This window comes from Podarcis gaigeae, assembly GCF_964106915.1.
Source record: "Podarcis gaigeae genome assembly, chromosome: 1".
Lineage (NCBI taxonomy): Eukaryota > Metazoa > Chordata > Lepidosauria > Squamata > Lacertidae > Podarcis > Podarcis gaigeae.
Genome location: NC_139678.1, coordinates 100,532,553 through 100,545,421, shown reverse-complemented (window position 1 = coordinate 100,545,421; position 12,869 = coordinate 100,532,553). Strand labels below are relative to the sequence as shown.

General features: G+C 41.6%; 1 protein-coding gene across 7 annotated transcripts in view; it reads left to right on the top strand.

Annotated features, from left to right (window-relative positions):
* The window catches only part of GTDC1 (glycosyltransferase like domain containing 1), a 202,457-nt gene that overhangs the window by 85,694 nt on the left and 103,894 nt on the right, over positions 1–12,869 (top strand). For 6 of the 7 annotated variants that reach the window (XM_083710835.1, XM_083710833.1, XM_083710838.1 and 3 more), the window contains one exon: positions 6,835–7,002. The exons of the other annotated variant lie outside the window; for it this stretch is intronic. In XM_083710835.1, coding sequence (XP_083566961.1) covers positions 6,835–7,002 — 168 coding nt within the window. The remainder of the gene's footprint in view (positions 1–6,834; positions 7,003–12,869) is intronic. 7 annotated transcript variants of the gene reach the window in all.

Sequence of the window (12,869 nt, the reverse complement as noted above, 5' to 3'; positions counted from 1 at the left end):
GCTTTTTGGGGGATGACACCAGTTCACATTCTAAAATAAATGAATGAGTTGCAATCCTAGATATTTGCTAGTTATATATTAGTATGTACATATAGTAATTACATTGAGAGGAAAAATATTTTTTTTCATAACAATTAATGTTTGTAAATGTTTATGGAAGTACATAACAAATATAACAAACACATGGACTAATTAAGATGAAAGGGATGACAACCCTTGTGGCTTCTTCTGAAAAATAAAGAACATTACAATAGTAAGACTTAATTATTTCTGTAAACATTTCAAATTAGTTTCTGTATAAAAACTGAATTTATAAAATAGTTTATATCGTCTAAGCCTTTTGACATTTGTACATACTATGTCAAGAATAAATTAGTCCTCATTTTTTATTTATTATATTATAGATTCTAATATATTATCGTTTATTGCTCTATATCTTTGTTGGAATTTTTAAAGTTGCTTATTGTTGAAGCACAAATGAAAAAGCTTTTTGTTGTGATTTATACATTCCCTTCGTATACAGTATCAAAATATAACTGTTACATGTTGATTGAATATTAATATATAATAAATAATTGAGTATTAAAGTAAGTAATCTGTTATGTTTTATGCATGAATAATGCTAGCTGATGAATAAGTACTCATTTTTTCCCCAAAAACAAAAACAAAGCAATCAATTGACCCATTTCTTCAGTTTAGCACCCTGTTCATATATGGGGAGACGGAGTATTCATCAGTAGTCTCAATCCTCTTGCCTATATGTTGCCAATTATCAGGAGTCAAATAATACATTTTATTTTACATGCTACGGAAGGGGTGAGAACCTGTACTTGTTGCCAGTTTAATCTGTATGGATCCACTCTGATATAAGAACTAGTAAAGTTGCTGTGCTTTCCTGGTTCTTAGCAAAACCTGCAGCTGGCAACTTTGCTTCTATCCATTTCTTGGTAGAGCAACAACAGATAAGTAGAAACATTCCTGACAGCCGCAGTTCATACATTTATTGTAGCCAAAGGCCATTACAAATATGTAGCATTAGTATTAATAAAATAATACAGAGCATACATCCACAATATAAGCCAACATACACTGTTGGAGCACTGAGCTATATAACCCTTTGAGCCAAGGGAATAGTTTATGGGTGGTGGGATTGAGCAATGCATTCTCAGGCATGCTACCGATGCCTTTCCCCCCCTCATATAATGCAAAAGTACTTTTGTTTGTAGTGGAGGGCAGGCTTCCCTTTCAGAATAAAGGAAAGAGTTATAATTGGCAAGCAGCTCATTGCCAGAAGATCATGCACCTGTTTGCCAAGAATTGGATGGGTCTTTTATAGCTGCAGCTGTACAGAACAGTGCTGAACCAGTGCGCCCAAAGCCATTCCATAGGACCGAGCCACCAAAAATCATGCTCAACTTTCACCAGCCCTGTGGCAAAATGGGGGAAATCGTTCACCGTAAATGCTGAGTTATTTTGAAGTTTACATTCTGCAGACCAAAGGGGCAGGCAAATATGTATTCAGATTTATGTGTATCTAATACACCACACATGTGCCTAATGGCTATGAAAGTCTCAAACAGTTCATTCACTCACATGTGAGTTTGGCCTACTCTATTTGTTCCAATTATGGGCAAATTCGGGTTGCGCTGAGAAAGCATGTGGCTGACTACACCATTGTAAAGTATTTGGCATCCTTTTGTGTCGAATATTTAGAACAGATGATCACTTAATAAATGTTGGGTTTTGTTTTTGCTTTTTTTGCTGGGTAGCGGGCTTGTGTTTGCTAACATGGTATATAGTGTGTGTGTGCGTAAATGCACTGCGCATTAGCATTTTGTAACGTTGATCAGGTTGGATAAGAATAATGTTAACAGCAGTTTTAAATTTACTCTTATTTTGTGAGATAACATGCTAATGATGTAGCTGTTTTAATTTGACTTTAGCAGACAGTTTAAATATAGGTTTCCCTTACAGAGACAAAAGTTGCAATTTAAAGCTCTTTGGTGGTCTAAAAACAGCTTAATTCTCTAGTAGCATGGTAATAAGCACTAATCCAGCTTATGCAGTGATTGTAGTATGTCATGTTTGTGAAAGATTGCCTAACTAGGCTTTCTCTGGGTTTTATGTAAAAAAAATTAAATGTAAAACCTTATAACATCTTTATGCTGAGACAAACTGTTCAATTTAACTTGCGCTCAAGCAGCAGCTGTCAGGAATTATCATGTTCCCCGCGTTCTTGGTATCACCTTGTGTCCTTACCTCCTAGATAGACTCTGTGGGATGATAAAGCTCACCTTGTTAGGATTTATTACTGAAATAATAACCCGAGGTAAAATGAAAGTTGATGTCACACGGAATGACAGCTGACATATATTTATGTCATGGGCAACATTATAATAATAAAACTTCCTTTCCCTTCCCTGGCACTAGGTGTTAAGTGGAAGTCTGCCTCATCATATCCTCCAGTGCCCTGCGTAGGGAGTCCATTAGACAAATACACGGTTCCTCTGTGGGCATGTTCACTGTAATGTGCCCTGTCAGGTGTTGTTTAAGCTTTAAACCGTGGCTCCGTGGCGGTACGAAACAGACCTGTGGGGTGACTGTGCATACGTTCTTACAATGTCATGAGATTTATTTTTAAAAAGAGCACAGTTTTATCGCTTCAGTGGGGAAGTAAAATCTTTTGTAGCTGTGGTTTTTTTTAGTTTTCTAGAGGTCCCATACAAGTAAGATAAGCAAAGCAAGAGTTAGCAATGAATGGTCACAGGACTTTACCTCAGAGGTGCTTCAACAGCTGCCAGTATATGGTTGAGAAATGTCAACGGGTTCTAGTATTATGAGGGAGAAGGATGAGGAACACTGTCTCCAGACCATTAATAATTTTATACACCTTCATCCTGTCACGTCTTACTTGACCTTCTTTAAACTAAAAAGCCTCAAATGTTGTAACCTGTCCTCATGGAGGAGTTGCTCCATCGCACCTATCATTTTTGTTACTCTTTTGTGAACCTTTTCCTGCTCCACAATATCCTTCTTGAGGCGAGTTGATCAAAACTGTACACCAGGCATAGGCAAACTCGGCCCTCCAGATGTTTTGGGACTACAACTCCCATCCCTAGCTACCAGGACCAGTCGTCAGGGATGATGGGAGTTGTAGTCCCAAAACATCTGGAGGGCCAAGTTTGCCTATGCCTGCTGTTCACAGTTCTCCATATGCAGATGCCCATTGTATAACGACTTTATAATACTGACAGTTTTATTTTCAGTCCCTCTCCTAATAATCCCTGGCATGGATTTTGCCACCTTCCAAGCTGACACACACTGGGTCGACATCTTCATCATTACAATCCCAGGGTCTTGTTCCTGGCGAGTCACAACCCATGAAGGTACATGGGAAGTTATGTGCCCCCCCCCCATTGTGCATTGCTTCAAACTTGCTTACATTGAAAAGGATTTACCATTTGATTGCCCATTCACCCAGTTTGGAGAGATTCTTTGGGATATCTTCACAATCATTTTGTTTTAGCCCCCCTGAACAATTTGGTGTCGTCAAAAAACTTGGCCACCTTCATGCTCAGCCATTAGCCCTATGAGGGAGTTGACATACATGGGTCCCTATACTGAACCTTGTGCAACTCTACTTTCTGCACCCTTCAGTTGGAGGACTATCCATTCCTAAGTTCCATTTGCGTGGGCAGACGGAGTCCCCAGATCCCGCGCGGTCCCCCTGTCATGTGGAATAACAACTCAAGACAACGTGCTATGGGGATTAAATTGGCCACAACTTTATTAAATTTCAAATGTGGGTAGACCTTGGCTCAGGCATTGGGCGTTCTCCCTCCCCAGTCGCCAGCCGGGGACCTAGGGAGCATCAGGGTTATCCAGTGTGTGTGGGGGGGATGGGCCGGCTCTGGAGAACATATGTTCAAGCAGAGATAGCCGCCCCCGTAACGCCGCCGCCGCAGGGGAGAGCAATGACGACCTTTCGGCGTACGGTCAAAGCCTCCCTTCAGAAAACCCCTTTAATGGGGAACCCTGGTATCGCCGCTGCAAAGAGGAAGATGGACAAAAGGATTCCGCCCAAGGCCTGATACCGCCAAAGTTGTGACGTTTTGCTACGGGAAAGGCGAAACCTGCCAATGCAGGGAAATTCCTTTCCGGCCCTTTAACAGCGACCTTAATGTAGCAGCGCCCGCATACCTGTGAAGAAAAGTTAACCTGCAAAACCTATGAGGAAAAATTAACCTGCAAAATAAGACATTAACTGAGGGTGGGTAGGGTGGGAGAAGCTCTGGAGCCAAGTGAGAATTCCCAGGTAAGATCCTCCCTCTATTGTGTGAGCAGGTAATCCCTCCCCTACCTGGCCTGGTCTCCTTGGCAATGCTTCCCCCAGGTGGGATTGGACAACTGACTGAGGTAGGCGGAGACCTCCAGGTATCCCACCTGAGGGAAAGCAAAGCCAAGCCTATGCTGTTGTAGCCGCTCCAGATCTAGGGGCTGCACGCGTCCACGCAAAGGGCGCCCCCCGTTTTAAGCGGGGAGCTGTCATTCCTCTTTCTTTACCAGTTACTAATCCACAACAGGACTTCTCCCCTCATTCTGTGATTGCTGTGCTTCCTCGGAAGTCTTTGGTGTAGTCCTTTGTTACAAGCTTTTTGAAAATTTTAAGTACACAATGTCTACTGGATCACGAGGTTTTATGCTTGCCTTGTGGCCAAACAAGGAGCAATAGGACCAGTGTTGGTAGAGCATGAATTAAGAAGTCCAGAGTGACAGTGCTGAGTGCCCTGAAGTTAATGCTTGTTTTGCTTTCCCATTCGCCAAACTCCTAACTCCAGGGCAGCCTGCGAGAGGTACTATGGCTTGGATCCAGTGAAATGTCTGTGGAGTGGGGTAGGTGGATGCTGACTTTCCTGTTCTCAGTAGCACCCCAAAAAAACTTACTTTGAGGTGTTGGGACTCCCTGCTGAATGGGGTGGACTGTGGCATAGAGTGCTGAGGGGAGGGGGGGTGCCAGAATATGAGGTAGCATCACCCATGAATAGTAGCCCCATTTACAAAAGGTGTGTCTTCTCAGTTTTCAGAGATTCCTCCACATGACAGCCCATCCCCTTCAACAAGGCCCCTTGACACTTGGAGGATGCTTTTATGGGTGTTACTTGGAAAAGGAGAAAATGAAAAGTAATCTTCTTGCCCACTCCTTCTGTAGAGTTTTCTCCGAATCCACTCTGATTTAGCCTTAATATTAGAGGCTCCATTTAAGGTCGGAGCTGTTGAGTTCTGCCTCTCTAGGTGTGACCAGGATGTTGTGGTACCTATTCAAGCACAACTCAACTTATTCTGGAAGGTTCCTTTGAAAATCATATTCATCATAACTCAGTTTAGTGTTACATCCTGAACAAGGAGCTGAGAGTTAAAGAATACAATATTCAATCACAGTTTGCTTTCCTTATTAACGCAATGAGTGGGTTTGAAAGGGAATATGTATTGTGTTAGTGTTCCTTTGTGGTAAAAGGAAATGGGTGTTTCAGGTCAGAGGTGACTTAGCTTTAACATAGCCACACTCTCCATCAGTGACTTGTTATGCTATTGTTGTTGGTTTTGCTGTCAGATTTCTGTGAAAAGGACTGTCACCATGGATTTGCCTTAAACGTTAAGGCCCTTAAGGCAATACCTGGCCAGAGTCTTGGACTTGACAAAGGAGTGTTAACAGCCAGGAATATTCAGGTCATGTGTCTCTATGGAAGCTAATTGTTGGAAGCTTGCTTCTTGATACAGGACCACACAGCAATGTGCCGTTTGGGGGGGAGGGTCAGATAAAAGAGTAGGGAGCATTCTCCCCACCCTAGCCTCAGCTGAGGATTGTTTAATCTAGGTGTGTGTGTGGGGGGGGGGGGAGAAGTAGGAAGAGAACTGAGTTTCTGGGCTCTGCAAGCTATTAGACTCTTTGGTGATTAGATGTGGGGCAGTAGCTCTGGTTTCTTGTTAGGTTGTTTATTTTTAAATAAACTCAAATATTGAACACCCTAAGCTTAAAGTGATGTTCTACCCAAAGAAAACTAAAGCACCACACCCCTGTAAATTTCTCATTGCTTGGAGAAGAGTCGCCCATATGATACTAAGTACTACATTTGCATATTTCTATAGCCTTTTAAGTTTGTTTCAGGCAGCCAGGTTTACCATATGATCCGCACCTGTGTTGTATAATTTGAAAGCAGTGAGAAGTCTTACTGACTGCTCCAAGTACTGTGGCAATAGATGGGACAGAATGAACAAAACAACAAATGCTATGGTGGATATATAATATGAAAAAAGTAGGGAAAGGAAATCTTAACATGAAAAATAAAAACCACAGTAGATATGTCTATTGCATAAATCAAAAGGCTTTATGTCATAACATGAGCATGTGCCACACCGGCTCATATATTGAATTTCAGTAGTTGGTTGCATAAAGAAGTAAAGTGTAATGAAACTGGCAAGCAAAGTATTCCCCAGTCAGCCTTATCTTTGTTCCATTTGTCCTTCAGACACAGCTTTTCTAGCGTTTTTCAATAAAACCCATCCAGCTCTCTCTCTCTCTTTTACCTTGCATCTCTCTGTAACTGAGCTGAGAAAACCAATGAGATTCAGTGCTTTTCTACTTGAGTCCTTAGCAGCTGTTTTTTAAGAGATCAAAACTTAGAATGCTGCTACATGGTATTAAGGCTTAGCCACTGATGTGTCCCTATAGAGGTTATGTTTTTCTTGTGGGGAGAGCGGTGGGAGGGAAAGGGTGAAGGGTGACACTTTTGAGCAGGCTTGTAGACAGTAAACACTACTTTCCTTGTTTCTTAGGATCCTCTTTGCAAGCTCAGTGCTTAACCTGACTGAACTCGTTGCCCTTCGGCCTGACCTTGGCAAATTGAAAAAGGTCCTTTACTTCCATGAGAACCAATTGACATATCCTGTCCAGAAATGTCAGGAAAGAGACTTCCAATACGGGTACAACCAGATTCTTTCATGGTAGGTGCATCTCTCATGCCCTTGTGTTTAATTGTTTTCTAGTATCTTCATGAACGTGCCTCCAGGGGTTCTTTTTTCCTTTTCCTTTCAATACTAATATATATACACAGACATACACAGAGTCCTACGTGATTTCCAGTATTTGCAGACAGACAGATGCACACACAATTCAACACTGAAAGTATCAGGTTCATTAGTATATACGAGTTGCTGAATGCCAAGTATACCTAGATACTATTATGAGTGTCTCATTGTACTCCAGTAAAATGCGCTGATTTCCAGTATATACCTCAGTGCTTTTGCTTTGAGAGCACTTAACAAAAGGGGCAGTTAATCAACACTGGCTCAGCAATAGCTTTTACTGCATCCAGCTGAAATTAAAATAGAGGTTTTCAAGGGAGTAAACAAAAATTAAAATGTACTGCGGCAATGTTTTTAGTGAGAGAGGGTAGTAAACATACCAGATAAATCCTTACGTTTCTTTCATTGCGTATTCACAAATTGTGCAGTGGTAAAACACCCAGACATTTAAAAGGCTGTGGCCCTTTATTGTTACTTAAAACAAACATATTTCCTGAATATAAGTTAATGAAAGAAGTTAATAACAGCTACACTGAAAAGCTTTGTGATTAGGCGTTATACAAACCTAAAGTGAAACTGCAAAGCTGAATTGGCTTGAATTGAAATAAATTCATTTACTTGGTCTATTTCACATATTTGTTATTAGAATTATTATAAGCATAGATTGAGCGTTTTAAAGCTAGATGTATAACATCTGCATCTTTGCATTGTAACTCAGATGAAAGACAAATAATGATCCCTATATACTCGAGCTTTTTGTAGCTGCCGTTCTGCTTTCGTTTGCAAAATGCTTCAGTTTTGCAGTAGCAATATTCTGAGAATATAATGAAATGGCTTTGCCATGAAATGGTTCTTAAAAACAAATAGCAGCTTATAAAAAATATTCCTCATCATTGCTACTGGAAGAAATACATCATGAAATGTTAAACCATTCCCCCCACCTCACTTTTGCTTTTGAAGATGCTATCATTTCCTATATTATCTTTGAGCTTATGGGACCTTTCCAATGATTTAGCTGTATTAATGGTTAGAATTTGTATTTTGAAGTCATATAAACACTAGGAGTAATATTACACAATTATGATCCTTCCATCAGCACAAGCAGACCTTCCCTTGCTCCTTGAGCTGATTTGGGGTGTGGGAGGGCAGGCACGGGGAGCAGGGGGAAATGCCCATTCTGCTAGTGGGTCTCATTGTACTGGATCCTCTTAGTGCAACTATTTAGTTGAATCCACCCCACTAGATCTGTTTCCTGAAATTCAGCTATACAGTGGGAGTGAATGAATGGGTGAATGGAACTCCCATCCTGCCCATTAACCTTGGCAAGTGTTGGGGCTTCTTCCTTTAGGACAGGGCAGAAAGCACATTGTGGGTAATGGTATTTCTCTGGGTGATTTACAGTACATCAGCAGGGGTTTCTGACTTTCAGATACAAATCAGACAGCTGAAATAAAGAATGTGTACAGGGAAACTATATGGGGATTTTTGTGTGAAAGGAGCACAAGAGGTTCATTTCTTGACACTAAAAAAATAAAATATTTGGGCTGAGTTGTGTGTTTAGAAGCAACCCCCTTCCTTAATGCAAGGGCAGCATCCCTACAAACATTGTATAGGGTCATGGAACTGTAGCATTGGAAGAGACCGTGAGGGTCATCTAGTCCAGCTCCCTGCAATGCAGGGCTCTTTCACCCAAAGTGGGGCTCAAACCCACAACCCTGAATTTAACAGTCTCATACTCAACCAACTGAGCTATCCCAGGTCTTGAGTAAGTGTGTCACTGCATGTATATACCATAGTTTTCCTCCAGGCTCCATTCTGCACTTGGTTGTGGTGGGGTAGACCTGGGGTTCTAAAAAACCCCCAAATACACCCTATAAGCCCACCCTTATATATGTAATCAGCAGTGTGAGGGGATTCTCAATCAAACTGACAATGGCTGCTATATCTGGCATGAGGAAAACGGTATCTGCACATAAGCCAGTCTCTCCTTTTCCTTCTGCTGAATGCTCTTTGGCCTCGATGAGCCCTATGGAACATATTGGCCTGGGGAAAGCTCTCTAAATCTGCACTTGCTTAATTGTCTGCCTCTTTCTCATCTACTAAATAAGGAGCACTTTATCACACATTAGCTGCTGACATGCGTGGTATGGTGGGTGCCTGTCCCTAGAGCAGAAGCCCTCAGCGCTGGAAAGGTTATGGTGCCCCCCGCCCTATATGGAACTCAAAATCAAAACAATACTAAACTATTAAAAATGTATCTTTCAAAATGACACTAAACTTGCACGTATCCTGAAATAACTATCAAGTGCAGCACATGGCAGGATCCGATTTCCTGACATTATTTTGATCTGTGGTAGATGGACATATCTGCTCTTATAGGTGGGAATAAGTAATAAAAAGAGAACAGAAAAATGGAGAAAGAGGAGTAGTAGTAGGAGTAGTAGAAATAGTCGGAGTAGTAGTTGTTACTATTATTAAAATTTGTATAACGCCCTATACCTGCAGGTCTCAGGGTGGTTACAACATGAAATCACAATACTGTATAGACTTCTGGTGTACTCGTGTTTCTCTGGATTGAAACCATCCCTCCTAAGGCATAGCATATTAGCAGTATATTTGCTCAGAAGCAAAACAGACAGGGTGTTTTTAAACGCATTCTATAAAACTAATTGCCTTCTTTGCTTATGTATCGGTGTTTCTGGCCTCGTGGCAGGAATTTTAATTGGAAAAGGAAATGCAAACTTTTTTATCCTTTCATTCTTTTTTATATATCCCCCAGAGGATATGCCCCTTTCTTCTTCTTTTAAATATATGTAAAAACCTGTATTTAACCCTGCTGCCATTTTAAATGCCTTGGGAGCACCATGTCCTCTCATACAGCGGTGGGCAACTTCACTTGGGGAGCAAATGCTGCTCTCCAGCCCCTCTCTGTTTGGCCCTGGGGACTTTCCCCAGGCCACACACTCCTCTCCAGCCACACTGACCCTGCTTTGCACCCTGCTTAATGGGCTAGAATATGTCCTTATCTCTAATGGTGCTCTTTCTTTTCTGGGATGTTGGGTAGAAAGAGGTATGTGACTGTATCTAGAAACTAGCCCAGGTTATAAAGGCCAAATTCAGTTTTGCCTGTCGCCCTGCCACCTCTGGCCCCTGGAAATATGCTCAGAAGAAAATGTGGCCCTCAGAATACCCACCTCGCTAATAGTTAAGGTGGGTGGGTAGTTCTGGGCTGCCCAGTAGGAGAGCAAAATAGGATTCCCCAAGAGAAAACTGATTCTGCATTCTTTTTCATCTGGGTCTTAATGGAGTGCATTCTCCACCATCAACCCAAATCCAGTCCCTTTCTCAACTTAAATGGTTCTTTGGGGTGGGAGTGGAGATTTGGTTTGCAGGAATAAACACTTCTTCCAATCTCAATTAACTCTCCTCTCCAGAAGACTGTTCTAAGTGCTAATTAGGAAGTCCTCCTAACCAGAGAAGGGACATGGGTAGCGCTGTGGTGTAAACCACTGAGCCTTGGGCTTGCCAATCGGAAGATCAGCGGTTCAAATCCCTGCGACAGGATGAACTCCCGTTGTTCAGTCCCTGCTCCTGCCAACCTAGCAGTTCAAAAGCACATCAAAGTGCAAGTAGATAAATACATACCACTCCAGTGGGAAGGTAATCAGTGTTTCCGTGCGCTGCATTGGTTTCACTGGAAGCGGCTTAGTCATGCTGGTCCCATGACCCAGAAAAATTGTCTGCAGACAAACGCCGGCTCTCTTGGCCAGTAAAGCGAGATGAGCGCTGCAACCCCAGAGTCGTTTGTGACTGGACTTGACTGTCAGGGGTCCTTTCCCTTTCCCTTTTACCTAACCAGAATCCTGAACTGTAAGTGAATTAGAGTTGGGCAAGATGTGTCTGATGGAAATTAATCAGAGTAAGAAGAAAACCCCTTTCTCAGGTTCTAACGAATTGTTCTCTCGCTTGGTGAAAAGCGGAAGGAGCCCTAATTACTTAGTATCTTGGAATGGCTGACAGGGATGTGAACTTATTATCCGGAGACTTTTGCCATCAGGAGGCTTCAGAACTTCATAGGAACATCTGGGACTGAGTGTTGGGAAGCCAACACAAAACCCAGGCAGGGTAGTCCAATAGCATAATTGGCATAATTCAGAATGCCCATAGCATCTTGTTATGGGTGTCCACTTATATAATTCCGTTTTCCATATTAGATGCTTTAGGGAGCCAGGTGCTAGTGTGGGAGATTTCAGCAATGAGAAACCTTTATACAGAATCTGTTTTCCCTTAAGATATATGCTAAGTAAGCATGTGTTATTCCCCCCCCCTCCATTTAATTGATTGAATTTAAGTGCTTGGGTTTCTATTTTGGCAATCACACACAAAACTATAGCCCACAGACAACAACAAAAAATATTTTAAATGTGTGGTTCAAAAAAGTGTGACTGCCTGTCACAAAGTTTTGACAGAAATAAAGAAGTAAACTTTTTTTGTCCCTTTTGTTCCAAGCTATTAGTTAAAAGCAAAAGAAATAGGTTAGCTCACTGGTTGTCATAGCTGAAAGAAAACATAGCTTAAAAAAGTGTTTGGAAAAATGTGAGATTTCAAAAATAGTTCCACTCCAGTTGTTGAGCTGAAAAGCACTAGAGTTCTGTTCAAATATTTCCTTGCTTTTCCTGCTGAGTCCTGCTGTTTTTCTGGGCAGTGTCAGTTTTCTATCTTGTCTATGAAGCAGTGAGAATTAGGAGGAGGAATGATTTTAACCCTGTGTTAGATAGTGTAACTGGTAGACTGGTAGATAGTGTAACTGGTAGACATGTACACACTGGGAAAGGGGTGGTGATATCTGAGGGCTATGCCTGTTATCCCCAACCTCTTTGGGTTGATTGTAATAAGTTAGGTAAAGGCGTGTGTATGCAAGTGCCAAATAAGAGACCCGTGCTGTCCAGTTTTGCATAGTATGGATTGTTACATGCGGAGTTGCTGTGCCTTGGGATGTTTATGCATTGTCTCCTTCGCAGAAGTGATAATTTTAAGTCATTGTTTGTTTACCCCAAAGGTGATTTGTTTGAACATCCAACCCAGCCTAGGAGACTGTGGTTTATTTTTGGCCTACAACTCTTGGTTTGTTTTAACCATGGTTTCACATTCTCTCTGAACTCCAGCCTTGCTTACCATGGTTTGGCCACCTTACCCCATCAAGGCACAAGGAAGAGCAGCTGAAAAACAAACTCAGCTTTGGAGAAACAAGCCATGGCTTGTTTGCTATTCTCCAAGACAACTCATGTATTGTTGAATAAACCATGGTTAAAATAAATGATGGCTTAGCATTATGCATGAACACAGACAATGTATGGAGGTCAGGAGGAAGCTAGGGACACTTACCTCTTGTCCACCTAGGTCAGTAGTTGACACAGTAATAAAACCAACTTGCCCTGAAACCTGCCCTTAATTTCTGTTGCTATTGGTTTAAAGTTGTTACCATTGGTGCTGAGAAGTTGTTTATGGTATTGTTGGTTTAAGGTTATGAAAACCTTTAGCTACATAAAACGATCCTATTAAGATTTGCTGGAAGGAGAGACATACATGGTCCTTTAAGTCTGAATTGATTTTAAAATAGTTATCTTGGTTTGCTCAGCTTGGAAATATTTCTGACTTCTCTAATGCACATAAGAATTTGGGAGGAAGTGTAGTGCAGTGGTTTAAAAGAAGCTCTTTTCAGGTGTTATGGTTAAAAAGGGAACATGAACATATTAGTCTCAACTCCAATAACCCCACATGCACTG